Here is a 27,970-nt window from a genome sequence, read left to right on the forward strand (position 1 = left end):
GCCACCTCTGTCTACAACTAGTGTTAACCAATATTTCTTGTAAAAGTAATGCAAACCTTTGAAAAAGTTAATGCAACTGCTGGAGCGGAAAGTGCAGGTGGTGGTATGCATGGTGAGCAGAGAGCAAAGATAGGGTGGGGTCTTGCCAATGAGTGTGAATTTGTCTGCATGAGTGAACCAGGGAGTACAAACAATCATTAGAAAAACAACAAGAAATATAATTGCCATATTCACACCGTTTTAATCAATTTCCAGTTAAAATGGCATAATTTAAACTGATCCAGTAACCCAGTTGTACTCATATTCATATGTGGTCATACTCAGAGCTATGCAGCACTAATAAAGGCGTCACATCTCTGATGTGACTTTGCGGAAGACAGTCTAATATGACTAAAAGAGGAACAATGCGCCTGCAGTTAGGAGAAACCACAATTAGTTTTGTGTGATAACCCTGTGCATGTGAAAGATTTATGAAGGTGAGTATGAACACTAAACATATCCAAACTACATGGAGGGATGCAGCAAGTTATCCATTCTTTGTTGCAGGACCTTCTCATGGCAGGAAATACAGTACATTTTTCCTTGTCTGATTGTTATGCAATAAGCCTAAAATTATATTTAATGTTCAAGTAAAAAAGAAAAGAAAAAAGACACACATTCCCTTTCAATTATGTAAACTACAAAATGAATAGACCACAACAAAGGTGTGAGTGAAGTTGTATTTACAAAACGTTCGTGATCATGTCATGCCACACACACGCACACGCACACGCACACGCACACGCACACACACACAAAAAACATTCACTGTCTGGTCCAATAACGTCACAGACATAATAGATAAGAGCAGGTCTTTGCAAGCCAGGGTTGAAATCATTACAAGCGGTTGTCTTGTGCATGACAGTTCTGACAAGTCTTCAACTGTGAACTAAAGTTCAAAACACAATACTCTTGTAACGACCAGGATGTGGATCTAGAGACGGATATCCGCCTACGGTGTTTCCAGTTGCTTTTTCCGACTAGAAACACGGAATTTCTGACTTCACACAGTACAAAGTACTGCAACGCACGAAGTCTCCCAAGTTATCTGAACATGCTGCATTTTGTAATTGAACTGATACCATACCCAGTCGCGGTGCTTGCATATACTCGTCAATAGTGCGTAATTACTAAACGCAGAAAGTGAAATATTTACGCTTTCCGTAACAGGGACATGGCCGCCCACAGCGATCAAGTCTGTGCTACGGTAAGCTAGCCGGCTAGGCTAATGTTAGCCACAGCTAACTTTGGTGCGTTTTATCGAGGACAACGTAAAGCGAAGAACTCGACATGGAAGCGGGGAGAGGGCGCGATTCCGGTGCATCTTTTGAGGCTGTATTGGACAAAAAGTTACTAAATGTGACGAACACAATGGATTCCATTCAAGGGCTGTCAACGTGGTGTATCGAATACAAGAAGTACCACAGCATGATAGTTCGACAGTGGATCAAGTGTTTAAAGAAGTGTAAGTAACAATTAATTTTTTTAAATCATAGGAAGTTGATGATCAATTGGTGGGTCATATTGTTTACCAGTATAAATATTAACAATTGTATTTGGACTACCGTGATAACTAATTTATAAAGACGAGTTGACGTTGCTATTAGCTTAGCCGTTTCCAAAGTAACGCCTGAGTTGACAGTCAAGCACCGATTTATGCACTTGACTACTGCTTCTGTTACCTCTCATGTATCCACAGATTGAGAAATGATTGCCACAAAATAGAATTAGCTGGTACAACATCTAATAGCAGTATAAAAATGTAGCAAAACGTTTGAGGCCATGTGTGGTAAATAGTAGCGAATTCCACTCTGTATTAATATTACAGTGAGTTGACAGTCTAATATGTACAAACAAATCCAGTCGAAACTTTACAGTCGAGCACAAAAAAACTGCTAAACCTCTGATTTGTCTGGATTTCAGAACAGCATTTCCCATAGACAGTTTTCTTTAAATTTACTGTTCACATGAATTTAAAAGTATATAGTAAGACTTGAATTTTTGCATTTTAAGACGATTCAGAATCGTTTTAATTCATATTTACAATTATGAAAATGGATGGATGAATTTGAATTATGAAAACATTTTCATCTCATCCGTGCTGATGTCAATGTTTGTGCAACAATGAACACAGGTTACTTTCATTAATGAACTAAAAGTTATTGCCAGTTACTGCCTCCTCAAAATTTAGTTTGGAATTTAATGTTTGTGTTTTTTTTAATCATGTGCTTGATATTTAAAAATAATTTATGTTCCTCAATTTATCAATATCGGATTGAAGTGAATCAAATCGAATAAAAAAAGCGGAATCAAACTGAACTCTTGTGAATCAAAATCGAATCGTTTGAGGAAATTATAATGGATACCGTAACCCAGTCGTATTATTAAGTGTCTAGGTAAATTTAGTGCTGAAGAGGAATTGATTTCTCCGTGGCGAATTCACGTTATTTTCTGTCTGTATGGCGAAAATGGCACCAATACTGGGAGAAGTGCTACATGCACATTTCAACAGAGAGAAATGTGAAATAAAAATGTGGAGCATGTGGGGCTTTATTTGTTCGCCAACTACAGCAACTACGCTAGTTCAAAATGCGTTGGAAGTGCCCATAAGATGTAGGGGTTGACATTAACGGTGACTGTTCCAGTCTTTCTCCATCTTTGTTGCAAACTGACTGTTGATAACATTGTGACACTTCAAACTAAACTTTAGGTTGATCTGATCGGCTGGCTCGAGATCAGGCTAAAATCAGTCATCAGTTGTAATGACTTAATTTGTCCGATCGATTTATGGCGTAATTGAGTGGCTCCACGAAAAAAGACATAACATGTTATATTCATTGTTTATCAGCATTGTTTTTTGTTTTTCTTAGGGCCCGACTGATTAATCGACCACTGATTATAATCGGCCGATTATTGCCCTTCAAACATCGGCCAAAACAATCGGCCAATTGGGTCCATTATTTTCTCGTTAACTTTATCATCGAAGAAAACTGAAGTTTCCGACGCTGTGAAAGTACCCTAAATGCACCATTTTGTTTGCATAGCATTAGCAACTAGCAAAAGTGTAGCGTATGTTATTCTGGTTATTCTGTTGTCCCTAAGCATCCTTTAAGCTGTTTAATGACATTCCAATTGTAGTTAACTGTAAAACTAAACACACAACGCTAAGAATTACATCCAATGTATATTTAAATACAAAACATTTTTCATTTTAATTAAAAACATCGCTAGCCTAGCGCTAATTCTAGAAGCAAAAGGAGGATCCCATTCAAATGCTAACAGGAAGTTAGCATCAACTTCGGGAGTGTTTTTCCTTCAAATAACAAACATTCACACACAAATGCTGTGGGAAAACATACCCACAGGTAAGATAACACTACGCAAAGGCACAAATTCTTCTCAATGTGTGAAAAATGAGTTATTTTAATAGAATTTAATCCTAACTTCTGTACTCAATTTAAGTGTGTACACCATGGATGCATTAAATTAATTTTATGCATTAAGTATTTTTGAATAATCGTCAGATTAATCGGCAATCAGTATTTTTTTCTGCCAAAAATCGGTATCTGCATCGACCTAAAAAAATGCATTGGTCGGGGCCTATTTTTTAATTTTTAATTTTCATGCATTTCAATTGACGTCAATTACACGTGGGTTTTTGCTGTTCGTTGGCCGGGCCAGTGCCTATCCCCTGCGAATGGCATGGAGTCAATATAAAAGTTGTTTAAATAGACATATTGTTTCATCTTCTGATCAAATAGTTTATCGTTATTTATCTTTCAAACTTTTTCGCTGAGAACATGATTGATCAATTATGTGGTAATGTTGTTGTCGTATGATGTTTCAATGTGAAAAGCGTCATAAAGTGGACTGATTAAATACCATTTTGGTCAAACCAGGAAATGTGTTGTTGTGAATTTGCTGTTTTGGTAGATGTTAGAAAGTATGGGTAGAGTAGACCTTGAGGTTGAGACAGTGAGTGTCCTTGTGTTTTGGCTATTGTGATGTTGTTAAGATAAGTGTTTATAAACAATAGCACTTCTCAATCCACAGTTACAGTATGTTGTCATTTCATTGGCTGACTTCATGTTGACAGTTAGTTCTGCAATGGTTACAACAACTGAGGTTTATAATGCACGTTAAGGTCCAGTCTGGGATAACAATGCAGTATGACTGGCTGGTGAAACTTTATAAATGTTTCTTTTTTCATTTGAAACTTCCTTGTAAAACTATTATCAAATAGCAGTCTTTTCCCCCCGTGTGTTTTTGGAGTTCATTTTGGCTACTTTTTCAGCTATTTTTCTTCTTCTCCTTTTTAATTAGGGGGCAGGGGCTACTTATTTATTTGCAATATGGTCTGAGGAATAAAATTGATTTAATGGCACTCTGTGCCATTTGACTAACAGTGTACAATGGACAAACATCAGGATAACTGTGAAAACAAACACTAAGTTTAACTTTAGAAGTCATAATCTATTAACACAGAGAAGCATAAATAATGACCGCTGCTGCCATTTTCCATACTAGTAGAATAATGCGTTCAAGTTTGACAAAATATTGGAAATGATCACAGATTGCAACCATTTTTTTTTTTTACGATTACAGTAACAACTATTGTACAACCATCAGGCATCAACCAACCTAAAGTAATTTGATTGCAAAATTGTAGCAATAATTCTAGTGTTGTTCCGATACCGATACTGGTATTGGCAGAGGCCCTGATACTGCATTAAAACAGTGGTATCGGTGAGTACTAACAAGTAACATGCCGATACCATTAATTCTGACGTTAATATAGGACTTTGGATGCAGCATCTTGTGTTTTGCTCATGCACGGCATTCACTGATGTCTGACATGTTCACTGCATGCCAAGCTAAGAAAATATTGGCCCTTGAATGCTCTGAACCAATGGCCGGACAGCCTTTTCATGTTAAGAAAAAAAAAAATTGGTATCGGTATGGTATCAGCATCGGCCGATATTGCAAAGCTGGGTATCGGTATCGGGGGCCAAAAAACGGTATTGGAACAACACTAAATAATTCAGCCTGGCCCTTGAAAAAGATAATGATGCTCAGTTATATCAGCCATTGCCTGTACAATAAAGATAGTGCAAGTGTACCGAATGAAGTGTCTATGTGTTTTATTTTATTTATAAAATAGTGTTTTTACAGTCACTTAATTAAAAATATTTTCTCAACTGCTCTGGCTTACTTGTTTTAATCTTGATTGAGTAAATGAATGCCTAATGTTATGGAAAATACTTATATGGCACGTATTAAAGGTCCCACAGTATGAAAATGCACCTTAGTGGTGTTTTCAATCAATAATATGCATCCTCAGCCTTCCTACAATCTAACCAGGTATGAAAAAAGTCAGTAAGCGATTTCTTTAGCTTTCTCCTCCTTTCAAAAATGTGTTCTTCAAACGGGCTGATAAAACTTCCGTGACTTGGTGACGTCAAAAAGAAGAACGGAAGTGCACTCGACCCCGCCCCCTCGGGTTAGTGGCACCGCCTCTGGTAAAGGTTTGTCACACCCACAGATCACCCCCCCAACCCAGCGACCCCCCCCCCCCCCCTGCTCATATACCTACGTGTAACGACAGCATTTCCCGAAGGACTGTTTTGTTAATGAAAAGCCTGTTCAGAGCTGGGTTTGCAAACATAATTGATCGGTCCCAGCAGTGTGTGACACGACTGCAAACGTGAAAGTTGTAAGTTTAACATTTTATTTGGAGTATATTTAGTGTCTGAAGTGGGAGCTACATTTGTTGTGTGGAGGTTGTTTGGTTACAAAAGGTCAGATATGATAAAGCAGACGGTGGTTGGATAATAAAGCACCGGCCAAGCATCGGAGGGCCGCTGGAGCGTACCTCTGGTAAAATCTGGGCATTTGTCGGCCCTCTACCTCGGGAAGAGGGACGGCACTGACACCGTTGCTCTCGTCGGGCAGAGTCCGGTGATGTGTTTATGTCTCCGGTAGGACTTAGCGTTCCAGAGATACAGGGAGTGGAAATCAAAAAAATCTACCCAGCCAGCGATGGTTCTCCCCCTTTTATCATTATTATTCGCGTATTGTTTGGCCAAGATATAATCCACGGTGGTTATTTTGCTGCCTAGTTGACATGACTTTGTGATGCTAACCGGCCGCTAAGTAGTCTTGATGAGACGGCTTGCACGTTGCAACCGCGCAGTGGCCTAAATGTGCACATTTGTGTTTTTCATAACTGCTTGTAAATGTCTACAAGCATTCACGGCAAATCAGAGACATTCACGGCAAAATAACGCTTGCAGGAGAGTTGCCGGTTACGGCAAAATAACCACTGCCTATACAGTCGCAAGCTAATGCTACAACATAGTCTCTGTAGTAAAGTTATGCTACTCTTTCTTACGGTAAAACGTTATGCCACTTTTTCACATATTAAAATAAAGACCTTTAACGTATCAGGTTTATACTGTATTGTGGACACCTGTATTCTCTTTAACAATTGGTTTTTCAATTCCTGTACGTGAAGCAATATCGAAGTGACCTGGATTGATAAGCAAGCCTGCTCGGAACAGACTGCTTGCTTTTTTGTGTAGTTGTTTGACGCTCCCTTTCTCTTCCCAAAACCCTAACCAGGCATCATAAAGAATCTTCTCATGATTCTTACTGCGCAGTCTCTCACAGATCATTTCTTCTTGTAGATTGCTCTGTAAGACTTGTGTATTTTTGAAGCTTCAAATATAAAGAAACCCAAAAGACAAATTGTTTTCCAGACTGTTTCATTCATCTCGCCTAACTACTGAAAATTCCACAACACTGGCAAAAACCTTGAGAAATAAACAAGGACAGTTTCTTTATTATGACAACCCAAATAGCTTTTCTGGCTAATTAAATATTTTGCTCAGGGGTAGCGCAGCTTGAAGTAATTAAAGTAGTAAAATATGTTGATTCCCAGATAGATGCACTCATAGTTGCAGAACATTTTGTCTCAACAAAACTATAGCACTGACTGATGTGGGTATTTGTGTTACATGGCAAAGTAGACCAAATCATAAATGTTAATAATAACAAAATACATTTAAAAAAGCATGGTTGTTATCTTACAGTTTCTCACAATTTATTAAGTCTGATCGCAACCCTGTGATTGACTGATGACCTTTCCGTGGTGTAGTGTACTTTTTGTCTGAAGTCAGCTGGGATTGGCACGGCCCTCAATGGAATAAGCGGTTATACTTACAGTTAAGTCAGTAACTGTAACACAACTTCCTAAAGTGTTTTTGGCATACTTGCGTAAACAGCATCCAGCAAATGTACATAGCATAGGGATCTGCTGAAAGAGAAAGCGCACAGACAACCTTCAAACCTGAGACAACTGGAGCAATTTGCTCATGAGGAGTGGGCCCAAATATTTGTTGACAGGTGCAGAAGTCTCATGGACAGTTTCAGAAATTGACTGCAGTGATTACATCAAAAAATTGTGCAACAAAATATTGCGTTATGGGTACCATTATTTTTGTCCAGAACAGGTTTCATTTTTTATTTATTTTTTATTTTTTTACAATAATTCTGTTGAATGACAATTCAAAAGTAATGGCTTATTTTGATGATTTAATTTAACTTTTGTAGGTTTCAAGTGATTTCAATGACCATTGTGGGTTTTCCTTTCTTTAATAGAGGAGCGCAAACAATTTTTGTCCATGCGTGTATTATCTTTACTATAGTGTTAATTTCGTCAACAAAAACTAAACAAAAATAATTTTCGTCAACACACATTTTTCATCGGACTAAAACTAGACTAGACTAGACTAGACTAAAACCTAATAAACAATAAGTGGGACTAAATCAGGAAGCATTACGAAAATAGATTTCACTTAATAAAAACTGGGCTAAAATCTATGGACATTTTAGTTCATAAACTAAAATGAGACGGAAATCATATGATTTTGTAAAATCTTGTCTCTGCTAATTTGTCACTGTGACTCTGTCATGTGACACAGTGACCCCCCCCTTAAAATCTGCAGCTAGCGGGTGCAACATGCACGAACACATGGGACAGAGAGGAGGTGGATTCACAGCGAAGGTTTTTTTTTAAATTTTTTTAAAATTATAGTTATAACATTAATCCAATGGCCATAACGTTCCAACATTAATGTTAATCTGACCGCTAACTAGTGATGGCTAATTTACTAGCTCATTGCATGGAGCCACTTGTTGATACTGTAATTGTGTGTCAAATTGATTTTCATCAAAAAGATGAGAGAAAATTTTATGTGAAATAGTTTCATATCCGAAATGTTCAACACTATCTGCTTACAAAAAAACCCCATATATATATATATATATATATATATATATATATATATATATATATAATGTATATATATATATATATATATATATATATATATAATGTATATGTACAGGGGTAACATTATTGTCCTGACTAAAAAAGAAAAAAGTTTTTGTTTACTAAAACTAGACAAATAAAATTGTTTCCTTGGACTAAAAAAAAAAAAGACTAAAATGCTAGATTTATAGTAGATTAAAAATGAACTGAATAAAAACGGGATGAGGTTGACTAACTATGATAATTGAAATTGAAAATGGACTAAAACTGAGACTGAATTTAGAAAAGACAGATAAAATTAACACTACAATTTAGTAGTAGTAGTAGTAGTAGTAAACATGTTTAGAATCCCTTAACACTGTGGTGTCTTTATAACTGCTGATGAACACAGAAGTTTGTAGAGATTACTGTAGATAGATTGCATTCTGCTCTGTTCCGTTCTTTAATTAGTGTACAGGTAATTATAATTCCCTTAACAACACTTACAGAGATTGATATTTTAATTTTAACCCAATTTGGTCAATACATGGAAATAGATTGGTATTTAAAAACGGCTTCCTAATTAGCGTAACAAGATTAAGCTCATATTCACTGCAAACAATAACATTATCAAGATGTTTTTAACACATTATTTGAGACATGGCCTCTTTTTTTGGGGGGGGGGGTGGTCTAGGGGGCCTTTTAATGGCATCTAGGGAATTTCTAATATGGATCCAAGACTAGAAGACTTAAAAAACCCTAACCCACTTAAAAAAAGGACATCTGTTAATTTTAATGAGATACTAAAGAAGCAACGTGTTGCTGTGTTACATAACATATAAACTACAATATGGAATGTATTTTCCGTGTTTGTGATGGGAATATTTATATAATTAGTCTATCCATCCATCCACCCATTTTTTTCAGAGTAAATCAGTCCGCATTGCCATCATCGGCTTGTCCCAAAAGTAATATATTGTTTATGATATGAACTGTATGAACTCTCTTTGCATAAACACTTCTTCTACGGCATAATGAACATGCGTGGTTATGAACATTATATGGAGATGCGTGTGTTTTACTGAACATATTGTCTCTCCCCTCCACAGCTGACACAGCACACAAGCTCAACCTGTTTTACCTCGCCAATGATGTCATTCAGAACTGCAAAAGGAAAAATGCTATGGTTTACCGTACTGCATTTGCTGATGTGCTCCCTGAGGCTTTTGTGCTAATAAAGTAAGTATGTATTTGTGTTGACGGGCGGAATTCCCAAATGGAAATTAACATAAAATCATCAAACCTTTTTGAGCTATTCGCTGTAGGAGTCAATTTGCAACAGAAAGTTTTATTTTTATTTTTTACAATTGATAACAGTTTCATTGCCATGTTTACATGAAATCCAAAGAAGAAAAAACAGCTAGAATGATTAAACTGAGACGGTGAAACCTGAGGCTCAGAACAAAACCGCTTCAAATTGAAATGCACAAATCAAGTCCCAAATTTTCTTTTCAATATGTTCTATGGGGCCCCACTAGTGTGAACTCAGTATTCTGATTAATATTATGTTCAGAATTATAAGTAGAGATAGACCAATATGTTTTTTTCAGGGCCGATACAGATGCCGATTATTAGTAGTCAAGGAGGCCAATAACAGATATTGTGGGTAGTGTTGTTCCGATGCCGTTTTTTGGCCCCCGATATCGATTCCGATACCCAGCTTTGCAGTATCGGCCGATACCTACGTTTTTTTTTTCTCAAAATGGAAACGCTGTCCTGCCATTGGTTCAGATCATTGAAGGGCCAATAGGATATCTTAGCTCAGCATGCAGTGAACAAGTCACACATCAGTGAATGTCGTGCATGAGCAAGACACAAGATGCTGCATCCAAAGTCCTATATTAGCGTCAGAATTAATGGTATTGGCATGTTACTTGTTAGTACTCACCGATACCACTGTTTTAATGCAGTGTCGGGGCCTCTGCCGATACCAGTATCGGTATCGGAACAACACTAATTGTGAGCCGATATTCATGTTCATGGCGTAAAAAAAAAAATATATATATACAAATGCCAATCTTGCCTTTGTTGTAATGTCTTAAAGCATGTTTATTGAACTTCTTTTTTTTTTTTCAAAATGTAATTTTTTTAAATTTCTAACAAAATGTTCAGGAAGCTCCCAAGGTTATCAGTACGTCTTAAAAAGTTAAATGGAAACTTAAACAACCATAGCTGTATGTGTTTTTTTTTGCAGTGAATATTTATTTCAAAAATAAAAATAATGAAATTTTAAACTTTCATTCTCTTTGTTTTAATGTTGAACAAAAACAAATGGTTCAGACAGAGCCGTATATAGAGAGAGTTTGGCCAACTCTGTTTCAACAGGGTAACAAGATGGCGTCCATATGTCATGTGACCAGCAGTTGCCCAATCACGCTCTGATTGGTCAGGACATATGGATGCCATCGTGTTACCCTGCTGAAACAGAGTTGGCCAAACTCTATATACAGCTCTGACTTCAGAATGTTCTCAGGGTCAGCAGAATGTCATATAAAGTTTACTAAAAATGTAAACTAAAAGTTCCCTGAGATTAAAATGGACAGATTTTTAAAAAAGGCTGATACCCATATTCGATATTCGAAGTTTTATAGTTGGGGGTATATGTAGTCCTAACTTTAGCAGCCTGGGTAATGTCGCTCCTTTACTCGTTTGTACCAATCTTTTTTCTTGTAGGTTTCCATAACAAACTTGACTCTCTTCTTGTTTACTTAGATTTTTTCATAGGCGCCTGTGTCTCAATTCACTCACAAAAATACAAATTCTGTATTAATTGTAGGCCTGTTAAAATAAACCTAAATCTATTCAATTGCAGGAATGGCAACATGTGGATGTGCTGAATCATTGTATCTTCTGCCATCTAGTGGCAGAGCATGAAAATGTCAGTATACATCATTTGGCATAGATAAAATGAACAAAGATGCATTTTTTTTGTTTGATGTGAATTTTAATTTCTTGACCAAATCAATGAAATTGGAAAATGTAATGTGGCACGGTGTTTGGGATTCACTGCACTACAATAGTGTTTACTGTGACGTTTGGATGGGCCAAACTCCATTTAATCGTCGAGCATTCAAAAAAACTGACAAAACAACTGGTCCTACTGTCTTATGAATATCAGAAATATTTGGTCTTCCTCCTTATTTTGTGGTCACGTAGACAAGAAGGTGATGCAAAGGTTTTGAAATCCGCGGAGAGGATCTTGACCATCTGGCACGAGAGAAGTGTGTATTCGGAGGCTCTGATTGCTGAGCTCAGGGGCAGCTTAGTCAAAGAGGAGTCCCCACCTGTGACACCTGTGGAGCAAAAAAGTAAGCACATCAACATTATAACCACAATCTCATGAGTGGAATTTTATTTCTAAGATCTGAAGTTGCAGGGCTTACATTTGTATTATTAGATTGTAAAAATGTATGTTCCATTTAGATATGACCAGAGGTAGCAAATCCAAGTCCAGAAAGTAAAAACCCTGCCACAGTTTGGCTTTAGCCCCTGGTGCTAGCTAGCTAGCTCCCTAGCAGGTAAACGAGCACCATGGGAGCTAGCTAGCTAGCGCGTGAAAGTAAAAACCCTGCCACAGATTGGCTTTAGCCCCTGATGCTAGCTAGGCAGCTAACTCCCTAGCAAGTAAACGAGCACCATGGGAGCTAGCTAGCTAGCACCTGGGGCTAAAGTCAAACTGGCAGAGTTTTTACCTTCTGGACTTCGATTTGCCACCTCTGGATATGACCTTCTAATTGTCATTTTATTTCATTTAAAGCTCCAGTTGATTCCAAGGCAGATCTCCGGTCAAAGATTGTTGCAGAATTTGTGGTAAGAAAGTTTGAGGAATCTAATCATCTGACTAACAGAGACTGTAATTAAATAACTCAACTAGGCACAAATGAGCATTACTAAAAAAGCTGGTTTGAAATTTTATATGATCTTTTTGTTCAAAATGCCATTTCCTATGATTTTTCAAGCCCCAGTCCTTTATTGAACACCTGTCTAAATACAAGAGGTCTCTGGAGGATGTGGACCTAAGAGAAAAACAATTGGCAGCTATGAGGGTCGATATCTGCAGTTCTGAAGCTCTCAAGAAGCTAAAAGGTTGCAAAATGATTCCACTATCATTTAATCTAGGCCAACACATAAAGGTTTGGTTTTAGACTTAAAAGCCCTGTTTTCCCCATTTACTTTCAGATAAGGCAGGAGGAAAGAAGTTCTCCAGGGACTTTGAAGAAGGCAATACACAGCTACAAGAGTTTGTCAAGTTCTTTGATAAACAAAACAAAACAGGACCTTCTCTTCTGGAAGCTCTGAGCAATGCAGATGTCTTCTATGAGATGCAGTACAAAGAGGTCAAGATTGTTGCCAATGTAAGTAGAATTGTCGAAAACACTGTTTTTCAGTATTATGTTCTGACAACAATGGAACAATGCAAGCCCCCAAAATTGTATACTGTACATAAAACAATGTTAAAGTTAGTGTAAAAATACAGTGATATGGAAGAAGATTAGGGCCAGTGAAGAGAAGAAAAAAAAGGATTCTGACTTTATTCTCAGAATTCTGACTTTAAAGTCAGATCTGAGATTTTAATCTCAGAATTCTGACTTTAAAATCAGGATTCTGACTTTAATCATCTAAGATTTCTCATTTAAAAGTGAGAATTCTGATTTAAAAGTGAGAATTCAGATTTTATTAGTGCTATTATTCTGACTTTAAAGTGAGAATAATAGTAGCACTAATAAAGTCAAAGTGAGAATTCAGATTTTATTAGTGCTATTATTCTGACTTTAAAGTGAGAATAATAGTTGCACTAATAAAGTCAGCTTTCTCACTTTTAAATCAGAATTCTTAGATTAAAGTCAGAATCCTGATTTTAAAGTCAGGAGTCAGACTTTAAAGTCAGAAGTCAGACTTTAACTCCTGGGCGTTATTTGACCAGTTATTTTTTGGCTTTTTGTTGGTTCTGACCAAGCCATTTCAAAATAAAATAATAATAAAGAATAATAGTAGCACTAATAAAGTCAGCTTTCTCACTTTAAAGTCAGAATTCTGACTTTAAAGTGCGAATTCTGAGAGTAAAGTCAGAATTATGTGATTCAAGTGAGGATTCTGAGAATAAAGTCAGAATTCTGACTTTAAAGTGAGAATCCTGCCAAACATTTTTTTCTTTCTTCACTGGCCCTCACTAGAAACTCAAATTTCATATAGATTAATTTAGATTATTTTTGTTGAAGTGTCACCATCATAAGACCTTTAACTGTACTGGTGCTGTATTACATATCATTTTAACATGTAAAAAAAAATAAAAAATCAGCCATGCATGATGAATCAGTAAGTACAATGTTATTGCCTGTTCTGTTATGGCCTATCATCCACTTGGCAATGTACATGGCAGCTAGTCATACGTCTGTCGCATTCGTGCATGCAAGGCGATATCTGGCAAAACTCCAGCAAATTTATGATGCTCCAATTTCTTTCACCTACTTTAAACTAATAAAGTATAAAAATGATTAAGGGACCAAGCAGGGCAGGATTGGCACAGAGAAATTGGCCCTGGCCCGCGTGTGCACCCGATATAATTGACAGTGACTGTAAGAATGAAACATTCTATTCTAAAGACAGATATTCTTATTAAATTTGTACTCAGACATGACTCCTAACCACCTCTGACTACCACATAGCTCTGCCACTGATGTTGATTGGTTCAGTTTGCTGATGTTGTAAGCTGCTCCTCTAAATTGCGGTCAGCCCACTTGTGGAAAATGGAGGAAATTGACAATTAAATAACATTGCATCAGCCCCAAAAGATGCCAGCCCATCGGGCACCTGCCCTCAATGCCAGGTGGCCAGTCCAGCCCTGGGACCAAGTAAGCCAAGTACTTTCATACAGTGTGAGAGGAGGATTTTTTTTCCCAGTCCACTTGCCTCATCTGCCAGGGTGATATCGTCACCGAGGCAGGGAGCGGCTGCCGAGCAGATAGCGGGGCATCTGGGCTGGGGGAAAGAGGGCGATCTTCCCAGCGAGAATGACAAGCTGCTGACCAGCGTGTCACACCAGTTGACTGAAATGTGGAGCAGCATTTTCAGGCATTGCTAAAAACATTAATAAGTCCAGCATGACTGATGTTCATTGGGAAATGTGTGCACGGCTTGCTATCAGCTACCAGTGTCCCAACTATATCCCGGGCTGATTCCATTGGGCGCAAGTCATCAGAGTAAAGTAAGGACAACAAATGTACACTAGCTATATATTGCAGATTGCAATATAGGTTCATGCATTTATGCAAGGTGCTACAATATATGTTATACATTTACAGAATTATAAGTATATTTATGAATATATACTGTATATTGTAAGTAAATAATTTTGACTTGGTCATTTCAAAGTAGCTCGCATGCTTTAATAAGCTCCCCTATTTTGAATGTTCAATAAAACATACCAGTAATGATGTCACTCACTGTATTTGCAAGATGTTCTATAAACACTTGCCTTTCACCAGATTCCTTTCCATCTGATTCTGAACAGGAATTAAACTTGCTACTCCCTTTTTAATTTTTTTTTATTGAATAGTCGATAGAGGTTTTGGCCAACCAAATTGTAAAGTTGCCGTCACTGACTGCATTGCACGTCAGCAGGCACACACTATGGAAAAAGCTAAAAAAAAAAAAATCACTGACAATCAAACTTGAATTAATTAAATTGAATAATTGCCCAGTACCTATACAGGGTCTCTTGGATTTTTGCATTGTGATTGTGGAGAGAAATGTGTTGCGGTCGCAGGTCATGGGTCTTCCAACAGGATAATGACTCAAAATTTACAGCTTAAAAAAACAAAAGAATGGATAATAGCAAAACATTGGACTATTCTTAAGTGGCCTTCTATGAGCAGAGCACATTTGTATTAGCCGCATGGTTGAATGCAAGTGAAAAAAGTAGCGGCTTGTAGTCCAGAAATTACTGTACTCACAATTCTAAATAGATTTGTGAGTAATGATGATTACTTAGCTATATTCTAATGCTAATTGCTGCAAAACGGAAACAGATAGAAATGTTCTTTTTTCCTGATGAAAGAAGAGACTTTAATCTTTCTTTTGGTAGGTTCCATGTTTTTATAGCAATAGAACACAATATTCTGTGGGCCTTGCAAAATCAGTCAAAATCAAGTAAAACAGTCGGGAGTGAAGGGGATTGCTTCTGGGAAAATGGCTGGGAGTGAATGAGTTAAATCGCAGACTTACATGGAAGCATTGATATTGACAATAACGTTGCTCCATCTTTTAAAATGAATTCATCAAACCTTACTACCCTTCCCTTAAGGCCTACCAGACGTTTGCGAACCGAGTGTCCCACCTGAAGCGCAAGCTGGACAACCTAAAGGCCACCTTACCAGATTTGGATGAGTCGCCGATTCCTTCACCATCTGCCGATGCACCATCTCCAACAGGCTCCGAATCTCCTTTCCACGACCTAGAACTGGCCAAGCCTAATCCGGATATAGACGGTTCCGCAATGGATGATGAAACAGAACCTCCAGCCCCAAGTCCTCTGTCCTCAATTGGTTCCCCAAAACGAGTGTTGAATCTTGGGGACGATAACATTAACCGTGAAGTGGAAGACATGGAGCTGTCTGATGATGAAGTAGTCATTGGAAGCATCATAGGTGAGCAGTAAAACGGGTTGATTTTTTTAATTTTTTTTTTTACTTTTAATAAAATATTTCCTAATAGGAAGAAATAAAATCTTTGTTACAGCCAGCTTCGTTTATATCTGTTCTTTCTTTATAGACCAATCTCTGTTCATATTATATTGGTACAATGGTTTTGTCTCTGCTGTTGTACCGCTCTATTTGGAGACATTGTTTTACCCCATGTTGAGTGTATGAAAAAAATGCATTCTCAGTCATTGTCAGGGACCTTAATTTAAGGATATCCAATGATACATATGGATCTCATTACATTGTGCAAAAAATCTACTCGTCGTTTTCACCAGATCTTTTTAACATTTTTGGGTAGATGTATCTGACAATGACGTTACAGATGTGGCTAAAGTCATATTGCGATCTGCTTTAGCTCTGGTGCAAGGCAGGTTTAACCATCTAGAGGCAACTGGCAACATACCATTAATAAATACTATCTACAATTGGAGTGTCTGCATCTGAACTATCCGTCGCCTTTAGTTGATATAGCCACATTGATTCAGGCTCACATTGCCATTTTATTTCTTTCACAGTTGAGGAGCAAAGGAAGTGCCCCAGCCCAAAATTGGAAACAGCTAATCCCATTACCAAAAACACAGAGCCATCAGTAGCAACAACGCAGCAGCATGCCTCATCTGATGCGGCATCTGCAGAAACCTCGACAGGAGGTTTGGAAACGGTTGACCTGAGTAAAATTGGCTCTATCCTCAACAGTTTAAATGCGGCCATGAAAAACACAGGTGAGTTGGCTGGTAAATGATACAACTCCTAATACAGATGGACAATTGTTTAAAATCAGGATACAATGGCAGCCAATCCCAATTACAATACCTTTACCTCATTGTCAAATTAACATCCATTATTTTTAACGTCATTTCACATTAATTTTTTTTCAATATTATTCAAAAACTTTATTGACAAAATTCAACATGGCATTCAGCAAATTCAACGACAGCTTTCAGTATTATACTACAATATTTAATATAAATACACAATGTTTTATTACTTTTAACAAGTCAGTTAGCTCAGTGGTTAATCAAATGCTTAGTACCAGGCAGATCAGGGTTTGTATTTCGGTTGGAGCAGATTTTAGTCTCAAGTTCAATTTCATATAATAATCATTGTCTAATTATTTAACATCCATTATTTTTCATGTCATTTCACATTATGTATTTTTTTTCCAATATTGTTCCATATTTTCAATGACAGAATTCGCTCATTCAAAATGGCATTCAACAAAATTCAATGACAGCTTTTGGTATTATACTGCATTATTCAATACAATTGCGTGCAATGTCACAGATACTTCTAAGTCCGCAGTAGTTAAAGCGAATGCCTTAGTGCATGAGAGATTTTTGTTGAAAAACCACTTGTGGCATATTTTAGTTCCAATTTTGTATAATAATCATTGTCCAATAATTTAACATCCATTCTATTCAACGTCATTAAACAAAATTCTTATTAATTATTCCACATGCATTCAAATATTAGCATTCAGTTTTCAGCATTCACACGCAATTTCTCCAAAAATTGCACATCTAGTTGCTGTATGTTTTTATAAAGTACGTACAGTATTATGGACTCTAGGGTTGAAGTCGCCAAGGTGGTTAAAAACCTCCTTGAGGACAAGACGCATGGTCCGGAGTTGAAGGTGGCCTCCAAGTGCCCATCCACAGCGGCCAACTTGACATCACTCACAAATGAAGATCTTTTTGCAGTTATTTTTAAATGTACTTTGTGCGCCCGACCTTCTGCATTACAGGTACATACTATTTAGACGGCGCTGCACTGTGCGCTGAATATAAAGGGAATGAGGGGTGCCGCTTCCATTGGCTTGGAGTTGGCTCTGTTCCCTCCCACAACTGTGAAAACGCCCACTTCTGCTCTTATCCAGGAAAATGCCAAAAGAAAGAAAACTACACCCATGCACACAGTTAGACCGCGCTTTGCGCTAGACTTGCGTTGGGCACAAATATAGAGGCCTGTTTCCCGCCTGGCCTGGGAAACAGCTCAGGATCCTCCCCAGAGGTGCTGGGTGATGTGGCTGGGGAGAGAGAAGTCTGGGCTTTGCTGCTTTAGATGATAGATGGACTTTTTTTCTCATTTAAAAACACATTACAGAATGGCGGGTTCACTTGCAAGTCACTTTGCAACGTCTTAGCCTTTTATTGTACAGTCCTGTTTACGTTGTGGCACAAAATGGCCAGCACATTAGCATTGTTTATGTACATCATACTGTAGAAACAGCCCACAGTGCAGCATGGCTTTGGCACTACATTGTGGGCATCCAGTCTCTGTGATGAATGTAAACAGTGCTGTTGGCACTTAGCCATGGGCATAGCACACAAAGATGGCACATTGCAATGTAAGAAGCAGATTGGGATTTAAGGACAGGCTTGGTTAATTCATTATTACACAGATAATAGATTTTGCTAAATTAAACTGCACAGGAAGATTTCATAATTTTTTTCCCCCCAATGATAGTTAGCGTCCTAATAACAGTATTGCTAGCACTTTTCTGTTTCTTAGGTGCCATTTTGAGGGCTTCTTAAGAGCAAACAAACAACACAATGTGTGACGCATAGAGCCAATTAATGTTTAATAGCGTGCAAAAAAACATCAGATTTTCTTGTGTCTATGTCAAGACTGTTCACAAAGCAAAATAGTACTTAAAGGTGTATTCAAGGATCTTTTGTCGCTGCGGCTTCCGGATGGATCATCTTAACGATTGGTTCTCGACCCCGTCAATCAATGTGCCATAACGACGTTGTGCGTGCTCGTTCCCAGAATAGTGTTTGTGGCATGTAATCGCTGAGCTTCGGATTCAGCCAATCATAGCTCCACAGATCTCACCGCATACTTAGAAAATGGCTGAGAGCCGCAAGAGGACATCCGTCTATGAATTGAGGCCGGCTGTAGAGACTGATGAAGATGAGCTTGCACGTTCCCAACATTTGATATAGCAAAGGTCGGGATTTACTTGAAAATATCTAGTAATTTTTTTTCACATCAGAAATTCTCGTTAAACTCCTTGTAAAATGGAATTAGAATTTCTGAGTGCATCAACCTCTACTAGGCTTTTTCAAGTAAATATCACTCCCAATTGATAGAATGGTCTTCCGCATGCAAATTTTTAAAAAAGTGACAAACGGACGTTTGACTTCTACTTTTTGAGAAGATCCTTTAAAACACCTTCAACTCAAGTTTCCACTATATTTCGTTTTCTCTGGACCAAATAAGAGTATAATGGGACAAATTCCTAAGGTTCGTTGCACAGTAACTGCATTAAGCCTTTTGTCTCTTGATGTACTTTGAAATGTAAGTTGCCTTCTTTTTTTTATTTCAAGTGTATATTATGGATTCTAAGTATATATGCTGAATCTTCTGTTCAAAATTAAAGAGAAAAAGACTAACAAATGTGCTTTATTTCGTTCCCACTCAATGAGAATCGATAATAGAACTGATAAGGAGTCTGCTCGATAAGCAGTATTGATAATGTAATCAATCGGAACTGCCATGTTGTTATCGAATCTCATCCCTAATTGGCTAACAGTATCGATAGTGTTGTGTGTGTTTTTGTTTTTTTGGGATCCTGTTATTCAAACCATATAGTGTAAGTCATTTATGTTGAATGTTCTCTAACTAATTATGATCGGTAACTTTTGCATGATGAAAAGCGTCATCCTGCCTTAAGCGAAATATTTTTTAACAGAGTCGTTAAAGTGTGTCCCATCGTTGTAATGCAGGACCACCAGTGGAGAGTCCCTCTGCCGCTAACCCCTACTCATCAGGTGAGACGTTACATCCTGCCTCTGAGGATGCCACTTCTTTGGTTGACATCCTGGCACAGGTGGACATGAGTCCTGCCGATCTCCTTAGTGCTCTGTCTAAAGTCCAGGCCCAAGGTGGCCTTGATGGTGAGGTTATTTTTACTTCAGTAACAGTAGCCTTGTGTTCTATATTTATACACTGATTGTGTGCCCTTCACTTTTCTATAATCAGGCATCACTTCTCTTCTGAGCAGCCCCGCTGCAAATGTCCCAGCAGAGGCCTCCAATGCAGGCAAGACTCCACCCTTACCCGCGTTCACATCAGCTTCAGCAGCTCCCAATCAGAGCTCCACTCCCTCCTCTGCTACACTGGCGCCTTCTTCACCAGCAAAGGCCACTGTACAGCAGAGCACAGCAGAGCAAATGCCAACTGAGAACAGGCCAACCACTGCCCCGGTGCAGGATGTACCCAGTGAAATGGCTTTAACAGCAGAAGTAACAAAACCAGACAGTTTAGAATCCAAAATTCACAACTTCCTGCATGGCAATCCTGCTTTTAGCAACTTTGACCTTAGTTTTGCCATGAACCTACCCAATAGGGTGGATAACTTGAGTCCAGTAACAGGAACTGACACGCAGGATGGGACTCCAGTGCGTGATGAAGGTGGAGGCACCCCAACCCAAGATGAGGTTATGGACGTGACGCTGGGGCTCGCAAAGCCTTCGAGCACACACCCAGAAACTACGATGCCAGCTGCGTTTGCCTTCCAGAAAAATACACCTCAGAACCCAGAGACCACCACCCTGCAAGGTCACTTGCAACCAGGTGCAGCTCAGAATGGGCAGCTCTACCAACCATACCCATACAGTGAAAACAATATGTCAGATCCTGCTGCACAATATCAGCCAGTTTCTACTCAAGGTGGAGGTGCTGGAGCCCCAAGCAGTGCAGGTAGCTCACAGACCAATGAGGGATTTCAGGAGATGGGTGATAGGAGGTGGTATGGCGAGACGTACCCAGAGGGGGGCTTCCAGCAACCCACAGGCTACAATGCGCCGATGCCTGCTAATAACCAGACAACAAGACCATTTGACTACCCAGCACAACAAACTCCAGAACCTCATGGCTTTCAGCAATCTTCAGATTTCTTTAGAAACCTCCTTCCCCCTGTCCCTAAATTACCTCCCCCTCCGAATAGCCTCACTTCGGTTTCGGGAAGCAGCCATGCAATGACTACCCCAGAACACCAGGTGGCACCCCAGGCGGACCTAGGCGAACCTGACCAGAGCAGAGGTTTGCCTGGGATGGTGGTCCATGACCATGGACACAAGTCTGTCTTTCACCGAGATGAATCATTCGATCACCCCGATGAAGAGTACTCGACCCAAGATAACGTGCATTACCCAGAAGACCAAGAACTGTACCACAATGATATGCTCCACCACCCTGGCCCTCACTTTCAGAACAGCCCTTACAACCACCCAGAAGCCCCCTTCTACCAACGGGGCGGCCCTCGACATAACCTCCCCAGAGGCAGGGGGCGGTTTGGTCCCCCTCCCTCATCCTCACAGGATGCTTTTGATAACCAGGAGTACCAGAGACGGAGCCCTCCTCGTCCTCACTTCGCACCTCGGCATCCGCCGCCACCACCACATTTACAGATGCGTCCCCCTGGCCTGCGACCTCCGCATCGGCTTCCCCGCCCTGGCCAACACCCATTTCCCAGGGGTCCCCCACGTGCACAATTTCCTCATTTTCATGGGCCTGACCCAAGTCTAAGGGGCAAACGGCTGGGTCCCAGGGGAGGTCTAAATCCCGGTCCCATGTTTGCTCCCAAAAGACCCTTCCTACCCCCACGCTACTGACTGTACTATTGCAACAAAGGTCCATTAACCTGCACTGGGAGACAAAATATGAAATGGCTAAAGGGGGAGTCACTTAGACTGTATTAGTGCTGACAAAGCAAAGATTGTGTCCAAATTTGAAAGAATAAAAATACTGGGATGAGGAATGAGAGCCACAGACTCCACCAGGAAAGAAAGCAGAATCCCCCAGAAGAGTGCTGAAGACAGAAGATTAAAGAAAATAAGAGGTGGATATATACATATTTCTTTTCACAGTTTGGATCTTTTCAGTAAATATGTAATCAATCATTAGTGTTTGGTAGAGTTCAGTGTGTGTGCATGGTATGCAAGCGTGCATGCAGTCAAGCGTCAATGTTCCTTTCCATGAGTAACTTAAAAAGTCAAAAGGACGTGTTCGATGCTTTATTTCTGCTGCCATTTGTTTTCGAGTTAGCAGTTCTCACTGCTTCATCTCATAACAGCCATTCTCCAAACTTCAAGCACACATGAGATTTCCCATTGAAGTGAAAACCATGTCTATTTTTTACAGGTTGTGTTCTTTCTACAGTACTTTAGCTATTACGCAGTTGGAACTCTTAATGTTTATAGTTGTGAAGCGATGGTCTCGTTATAGTTTTGCTGCATCGAGAGCGGCCTCTTTTTACTTAAAAGGAAACAAGTGACAGATTTTTTTTTCACCCTCCCACCCTACGCAGAAGCAGTGACGTTTTGGAAGGGGGTGAAGAGGCTTCAGTTTCATTCTATTTGTACTGTCTAATAAAAGTTTGATTTTGAAACGTGTTGTTGTTTCTGCTTGACGGACATTCTCGGCTCTCATTGCACCACTGAATTGAGAGCTTGGAACCAATCGAAGGAAAAACAAACTAATCAAAAACAGGGGTGTGATAGTTTTTGAATTTGACATATTGATGATGCCTTCTTAAAATATTTCAGATTTTTTAGGAAACACGAAAAATGTAACCATTTAGCATCATGAGATGATTTAGGCAACAACAAACAAAGACTTACGTTAGCATGGATATTCTATTAGTAATATTTACTACTACTGCAACAGAAAGCAGCACAAATAAGGTTTTAAAGTCCATTTTAAGCTGCCTTTTTTGCTTTAAAAAAAAAAAGTGTCAACTGAGCCTTTCAGGATACTGTATTAAATGTAACACTTAATACAGGCTGCAATCTTAAAATAAATGTATTCTGACTGAAGTCAAACCATACTAAAAATAATATTTTTATTACGTTAATTTGTGATGACCAGAAAAACTAATTCTATTTGGGCTGCTATTTATGTAGCATATGTAAAAACTCTTAAATGTATTCTTAATTTTGCTTGTGATTGGTTTCCAAACACATGCATAATTTGGTCATTTCACTTCTATTTTATTTCATATTAAAACACATTGGGTTAAAAAGAAAAACATCAAAATTTCAACTATAGAGACAAACTCGTTTTATTGATATTACCTTATAGGCCTTTAGATTACAAGAATTACTAACAGGCCATCATAAAATGTGAACACAAAAGTGTCCAATGCATTTCTCTCTTTGCATCTGTGATTAATTTTTCGGTGGACAGGCCAAACTAGCAATCAAAATACATGTAATTGTAGTGTGCAATGATTCCTTTATTTGCATTGAAATTTTATATGTAGACAATATGGTTGATGAAATAGGCTAAGAAACTGCACTGCTTTTCATTGCGACTTTCCGTACAATACGCATTGCAAAGCCTAAAAAACTTACGTACGAACCGTAAATGTAATATTTAAATAGTGAAGTTAGCCCCAAATGACATTTATTATATTCGCTACATTAAACGAATGCAGCCCTGCAGATTAACTGAATATAATTTTTTTTAATATAGGGTGCTGTGGATATCAACATGAACTTTATTTACAAACTTTAAAAATGTTATATCAAAGGGCTTCATAAAAAATGTGTATGCAGTGACTTAGTTTTTTTAGGAACTCTTATGAGGCAAGGAGGACTCCTTTATACTGCTGACAGGGTGATGGTTTACATCCTGTTGTCTTTTGCAATGATATGATCAAGCAGTGTCATTTCTATGCTGTGTGAGGAATAATATAAGCTTGAGTCTGTGTTGCATTACTCCATTTGATCCTGCTTGAATGCCTATTTCCTGTTTCATCACCCTTCCTCCCCTCCTGTTTTTATCCTCAGGGCCCCCACAGCCGCACTTTGAAGTGTCACATGTGATGGGAACCTTTTTCGAAACATCTTCTCTCATGCAGGTGTGTGTCAGTGGCACTGTAGCGCTTCCCTTTTCAATGCTCGGCCTGTAAGCTTCCATCTTATTGCATCACGTCTTGTCAGCAGTTGAATCAAAGTGCTTATTTTTTATTTTTTTGGAATGGAAATCAGAAGTGGAGAGTTTGGCCACACATTTGTTAAGTATAGTAAGGGTCATTTAATGACCTATTGTGTCCACTTCAGTTAAACAAACAAACAAAAAAGCTAATATTCTTGAAACATTTTGATTCTTTTTTTTTTTCTTCAGTGGTCCGCAAGAACTCCAAACGTCATATTTAGTTAGCATAGTTCAGATTATTTGGTAAACATAAGCTTGAATCAAAATGGAGGTCACAAATTGTAGATAGGCAATGAATTGTACAGAAACAAACATATAGATAAAAAAATATAATATAAAAAATATATATATATTTCACATTAAGTACTTAAGTTAGCGCAATGCTAATATGCACAATTTAGTACTTAATCATTTACACCATTAAGACATTAAGATTTTTTTTAAAATATATATTATAAGCAACCCTGTTAATACTTTGTACAACCCCCACTAGAAAGAATTGACCATAGAATTTACAGTAAATAACGTTGCCAATAAAGTTGCCAGCTAATTATTGTAAAATCTGAGTTAATTACTAGAAAAATATATAACATTATTGTTTTTGTTTTAACAATTGTTTACTATTTGTAAATTACAGTTACTTACTGTATTCTTTATTTTTTGCCAACAAAACATCACTTAATCTTCTCTATAGTATTTCACAAGATGGGTGTATACAGAAAGAGGACTCTTCGACTACTCCTCTTTGCAGTTTGTACAATTTCTAAATCATGCAGCGACTTGGGTCTTTTCCTCTGTACACTCTGAAATGGCCATGGTGTAAAATTTTTAGTATGAGAGTATGATTTTGCCATAAAAATTGAATTTATATACATATGAACATATAACACAGAAAAACACATTTCCATATTTATGTATATGTGTACTATTTATAATGTATATTAAGATAAATACTTCCGTAGTAATTTATTGATGTATAATGAATAAACTGTCTATTTAATCAATTTGTATATATATATATATTTTTTTTTTAACCCTCTAGTACTCATGATATAGCCTACTTTTGTGACGAGGTGACAAGCAGCTTTTCGTCACCAGATGTCGTTGCAGGTCATAAAAAAATGAAACGATTATTTAAATGACACAAGCCACGTCTCGTACATTGTGTTCCGTCCCTCAGAGTGGACCGCGATCACATTCTGATGGGTGGATTCAAGCGTTCGCCTCGCCTATACACCGAGCAGGCTTATGAGGATTTAGGGAGCAATGGCAGATGGCGGTCTTAACGTTAAAGAGCAGCCGACTTGTTCCCCTGTGGCAAATAAAGCATCGCCCGTGGGTCCGTGAGATAGTTGTAACCTAGCGAGTCCAGCCCAGATCGTGACTGTGCGAGGTGTCGTTGTGCGCATGTCGGCCGTGTGCAGCCTGCAGTCATGTGGCCTCTTTGTTTACATGGAGCCACATTGCATTTAGGGCGTGTGTGTGACACTTGAAATCACAACTTCTGTGCTTTTGCGATCACACGAACGGATATAAAGGGCTCTTTGCTGTCGCACTGCATTGGGGATGACGAGGGCTAGAAGTTGTTGAAGCATTTCAGGACCACGGCCAGATCCACGACCAGAACAAAAGACGGATTTGCGTGGCTGGAAATCAGGGAGCGTCTATAAATGCACAGTCAACGTGAAGCGAGGATATAATAGAGAATTCCCAGCTGCTGCTCCCCGTCACTGTTTATTTTCTACATGTATGCAAATGTTGTTGTTTTTTTATATTGTCACATCTCAACATCTCGTTTGTATTGCACATCTTGTTTATATGTGGGTCAGTCCAGAATTGGAGGACTATTTAGTATCTGTTTTTTTATTTTTTATGAGACATTTAATTTGTTGTTATATTATTTTTAATGTGCTGTGCTCATAGATGAAAATCTTCTATAAATGTTGCTGAATAAATAATACAGTTAAATTTGATGTTAGCACTTACTTTAGCATTACTCTAAATACAGTGACAAGGTTGTATATAAAAACTAATTAAAAAAAATTACGGGGACTGAGCCGAAACAACTACAGACGCTCCCCACCTTACGAACGAGTTACGTTCCGGACGATCGTTCGTAAGGTGAATTTGTTCGTAAGTTGCTTCAGTGTTATATTTTGTATTATAATTTATGTTTAAAGCCTATATAAGTATATTGAAGGTTTATATAAGTATGTTTAAGGCTTGTACAAGTAACCTGCATTGGTTTGTACTGAAAAAAAACTTTTAATAAAATGGAGAGAATACGTACAGTACTGTACTGTACTACATATGTTAGAGAGAGAGAGCGAGAGACACACACAGTATGTACATGTACGTAATAAGATAAATAAAATGAAGTTTAACTTACTTTTGGAAGATGTACTCGATGCTTAAGGAGATGATGGAGGAGGAGGAAGAGGAGGATTTTATATCATGAGAGATTCTTCGTCGTCGCTGGAATCGGCTTCAAAAGTTATTTCCTCCTTTATGGGGACCGGCGCTTCTTCCTCCTCCTCCTCGACACGTTGCTGAGCCTCCAATGAGCTCTCACAGCGCCAAGCGTCGGTATTAGCGGCGGAAAGAAGCACTACGCGCAATACAAAATCTAACTTACAGCATCTCTTTCCGAATATTTTTCGACATACTGTACGCGCAGAAATGTTCGTATGTACCTTTGTTCGTAACTCGATTGTTCGTAAGTAGGGGAGCGTCTGTACAACAACTCAAAATGCTTAATGCCTAAATATACTTGTATATAGTAATGAAACAATTATTTATGCTTTGTTCTGATAATGTGAGTATGAAGGTTACATTAGAATGAAAGGCATAATCCGTCATGGCTCGGAAACATTACAAATAGAAGAGAGGACGTACCTTAGGTCAACCCATGGTCAGAACAATGATCTTAATGATATAATTTCCGCTGAGTCATGTAGCTCCCTTTTTTTTCTCATTTTTGTCTAAATGGCTAAAAAGGGTTACGTGCTACTTGCATGTATGGATGAGAGACACAACTTCAGAGCTCAAGTTATTTAAAATATGGCTAGTAAAAAAAAATGTCTTAGCAGTTGCAATGATCACAAATTAAGATCCTACTAAAAAAAAGCTGATTTAAAACAACTTTTACTTTGACATGCATTTTTTTGCCGCAATTCTGGAATGACCCACATGTATAATTTCCATTTCCGTGTCCTTCAATTTGTATGCATTTACATTTTTTTTATTAGTTGTTAGGTTATTTGTTTTGCACCAATTTGCAACTTCTGGACTTCATGATATTCTTTGCTTGCAATGGATAGAAGTGATGGTTGGATTTTAGTAAATATAGAGGGTATTTCCCCCAAAATCAGTAATCATAACATTTAACCAGTTCTAGCTCAAATGTTAATTAGATGTGTAAAAACGTATTTTAATGTTTCACTTCTTCTTCCCCCTCCCCCTCAGGGTGAAGAATGCCTTTCACTAGGGACGAAGAGGCATTTTGTATTTTAACGTGGAATATTTATCATTAAATCTTTTATTTTTCAACATGACGCCTCTGAAATTTTGTTTGCCCATGTAGTTACAGTTGTGATTGTACGTTTAGAGGTATGTAAACATATGAGCACAACTGTATGTTGAGAAACAGGCTTAATGCCCATAAAATCCAAGATACTGTCAATTGTTTTGTCTTTTCAGAGGTTGATGTGGACATGAGTAGAGATGTGCAAATGCATTTTGTTGATTCATAGCATTTTTGTGTCATTGAGCAATGTTCAGCTTTTATACATGTACAATTGTGCTCATAAGTTTCCATGTCCTAGACTGTTATGTGAACTTATGAACACAACTGTACTCAGGTATTTAGAGTATATCTAAGTGTGTACCATAAAAAAATAGGACCATCTGCAGAACT

General features: G+C 38.2%; 1 protein-coding gene across 3 annotated transcripts; it reads left to right on the forward strand.

Annotated features, from left to right (window-relative positions):
* Positions 1-1,006: 1,006 nt before the first annotated feature.
* rprd2a (regulation of nuclear pre-mRNA domain containing 2a) lies at positions 1,007-27,608 on the forward strand. 3 transcript variants are annotated; one of them, XR_013288749.1, is made up of 12 exons: positions 1,007-1,504; positions 9,460-9,589; positions 11,567-11,718; positions 12,168-12,220; positions 12,370-12,496; positions 12,590-12,765; positions 15,714-16,056; positions 16,626-16,832; positions 19,839-20,009; positions 20,095-21,955; positions 23,907-23,977; positions 27,520-27,608. XR_013288749.1 is itself a non-coding variant. In XM_077547780.1 (10 exons), exons 1-10 carry the CDS (start codon positions 1,330-1,332, stop codon positions 21,726-21,728), a joined length of 3,168 nt encoding a protein of 1,055 aa, XP_077403906.1. In that variant the 5' UTR covers positions 1,007-1,329; the 3' UTR covers positions 21,729-22,504. The 3 variants fall into 3 exon arrangements, 1 of the variants encoding a protein (XP_077403906.1); XR_013288750.1 differs by lacking the exons at positions 23,907-23,977; positions 27,520-27,608 and adding an exon at positions 22,424-22,504; XM_077547780.1 differs by lacking the exons at positions 23,907-23,977; positions 27,520-27,608 and having other exon boundaries at positions 20,095-22,504.
* Positions 27,609-27,970: the final 362 nt, after the last annotated feature.

Source organism: Vanacampus margaritifer, chromosome 17, assembly GCF_051991255.1.
Source record: "Vanacampus margaritifer isolate UIUO_Vmar chromosome 17, RoL_Vmar_1.0, whole genome shotgun sequence".
Classification (NCBI taxonomy): Eukaryota; Metazoa; Chordata; class Actinopteri; order Syngnathiformes; family Syngnathidae; genus Vanacampus; species Vanacampus margaritifer.

Bases quoted from the DNA above. Each gene is read 5' to 3' on its own strand.
- rprd2a (XM_077547780.1), top strand. From the start codon at position 1,330: ATGGAAGCGGGGAGAGGGCGCGATTCCGGTGCATCTTTTGAGGCTGTA. The intron at 12,221-12,369 runs GTAAGAAAGTTT...TGATTTTTCAAG, and splicing joins AGATTGTTGCAGAATTTGTG to CCCCAGTCCTTTATTGAACA. The intron at 20,010-20,094 runs GTGAGGTTATTT...TTCTATAATCAG, and splicing joins GGCCCAAGGTGGCCTTGATG to GCATCACTTCTCTTCTGAGC.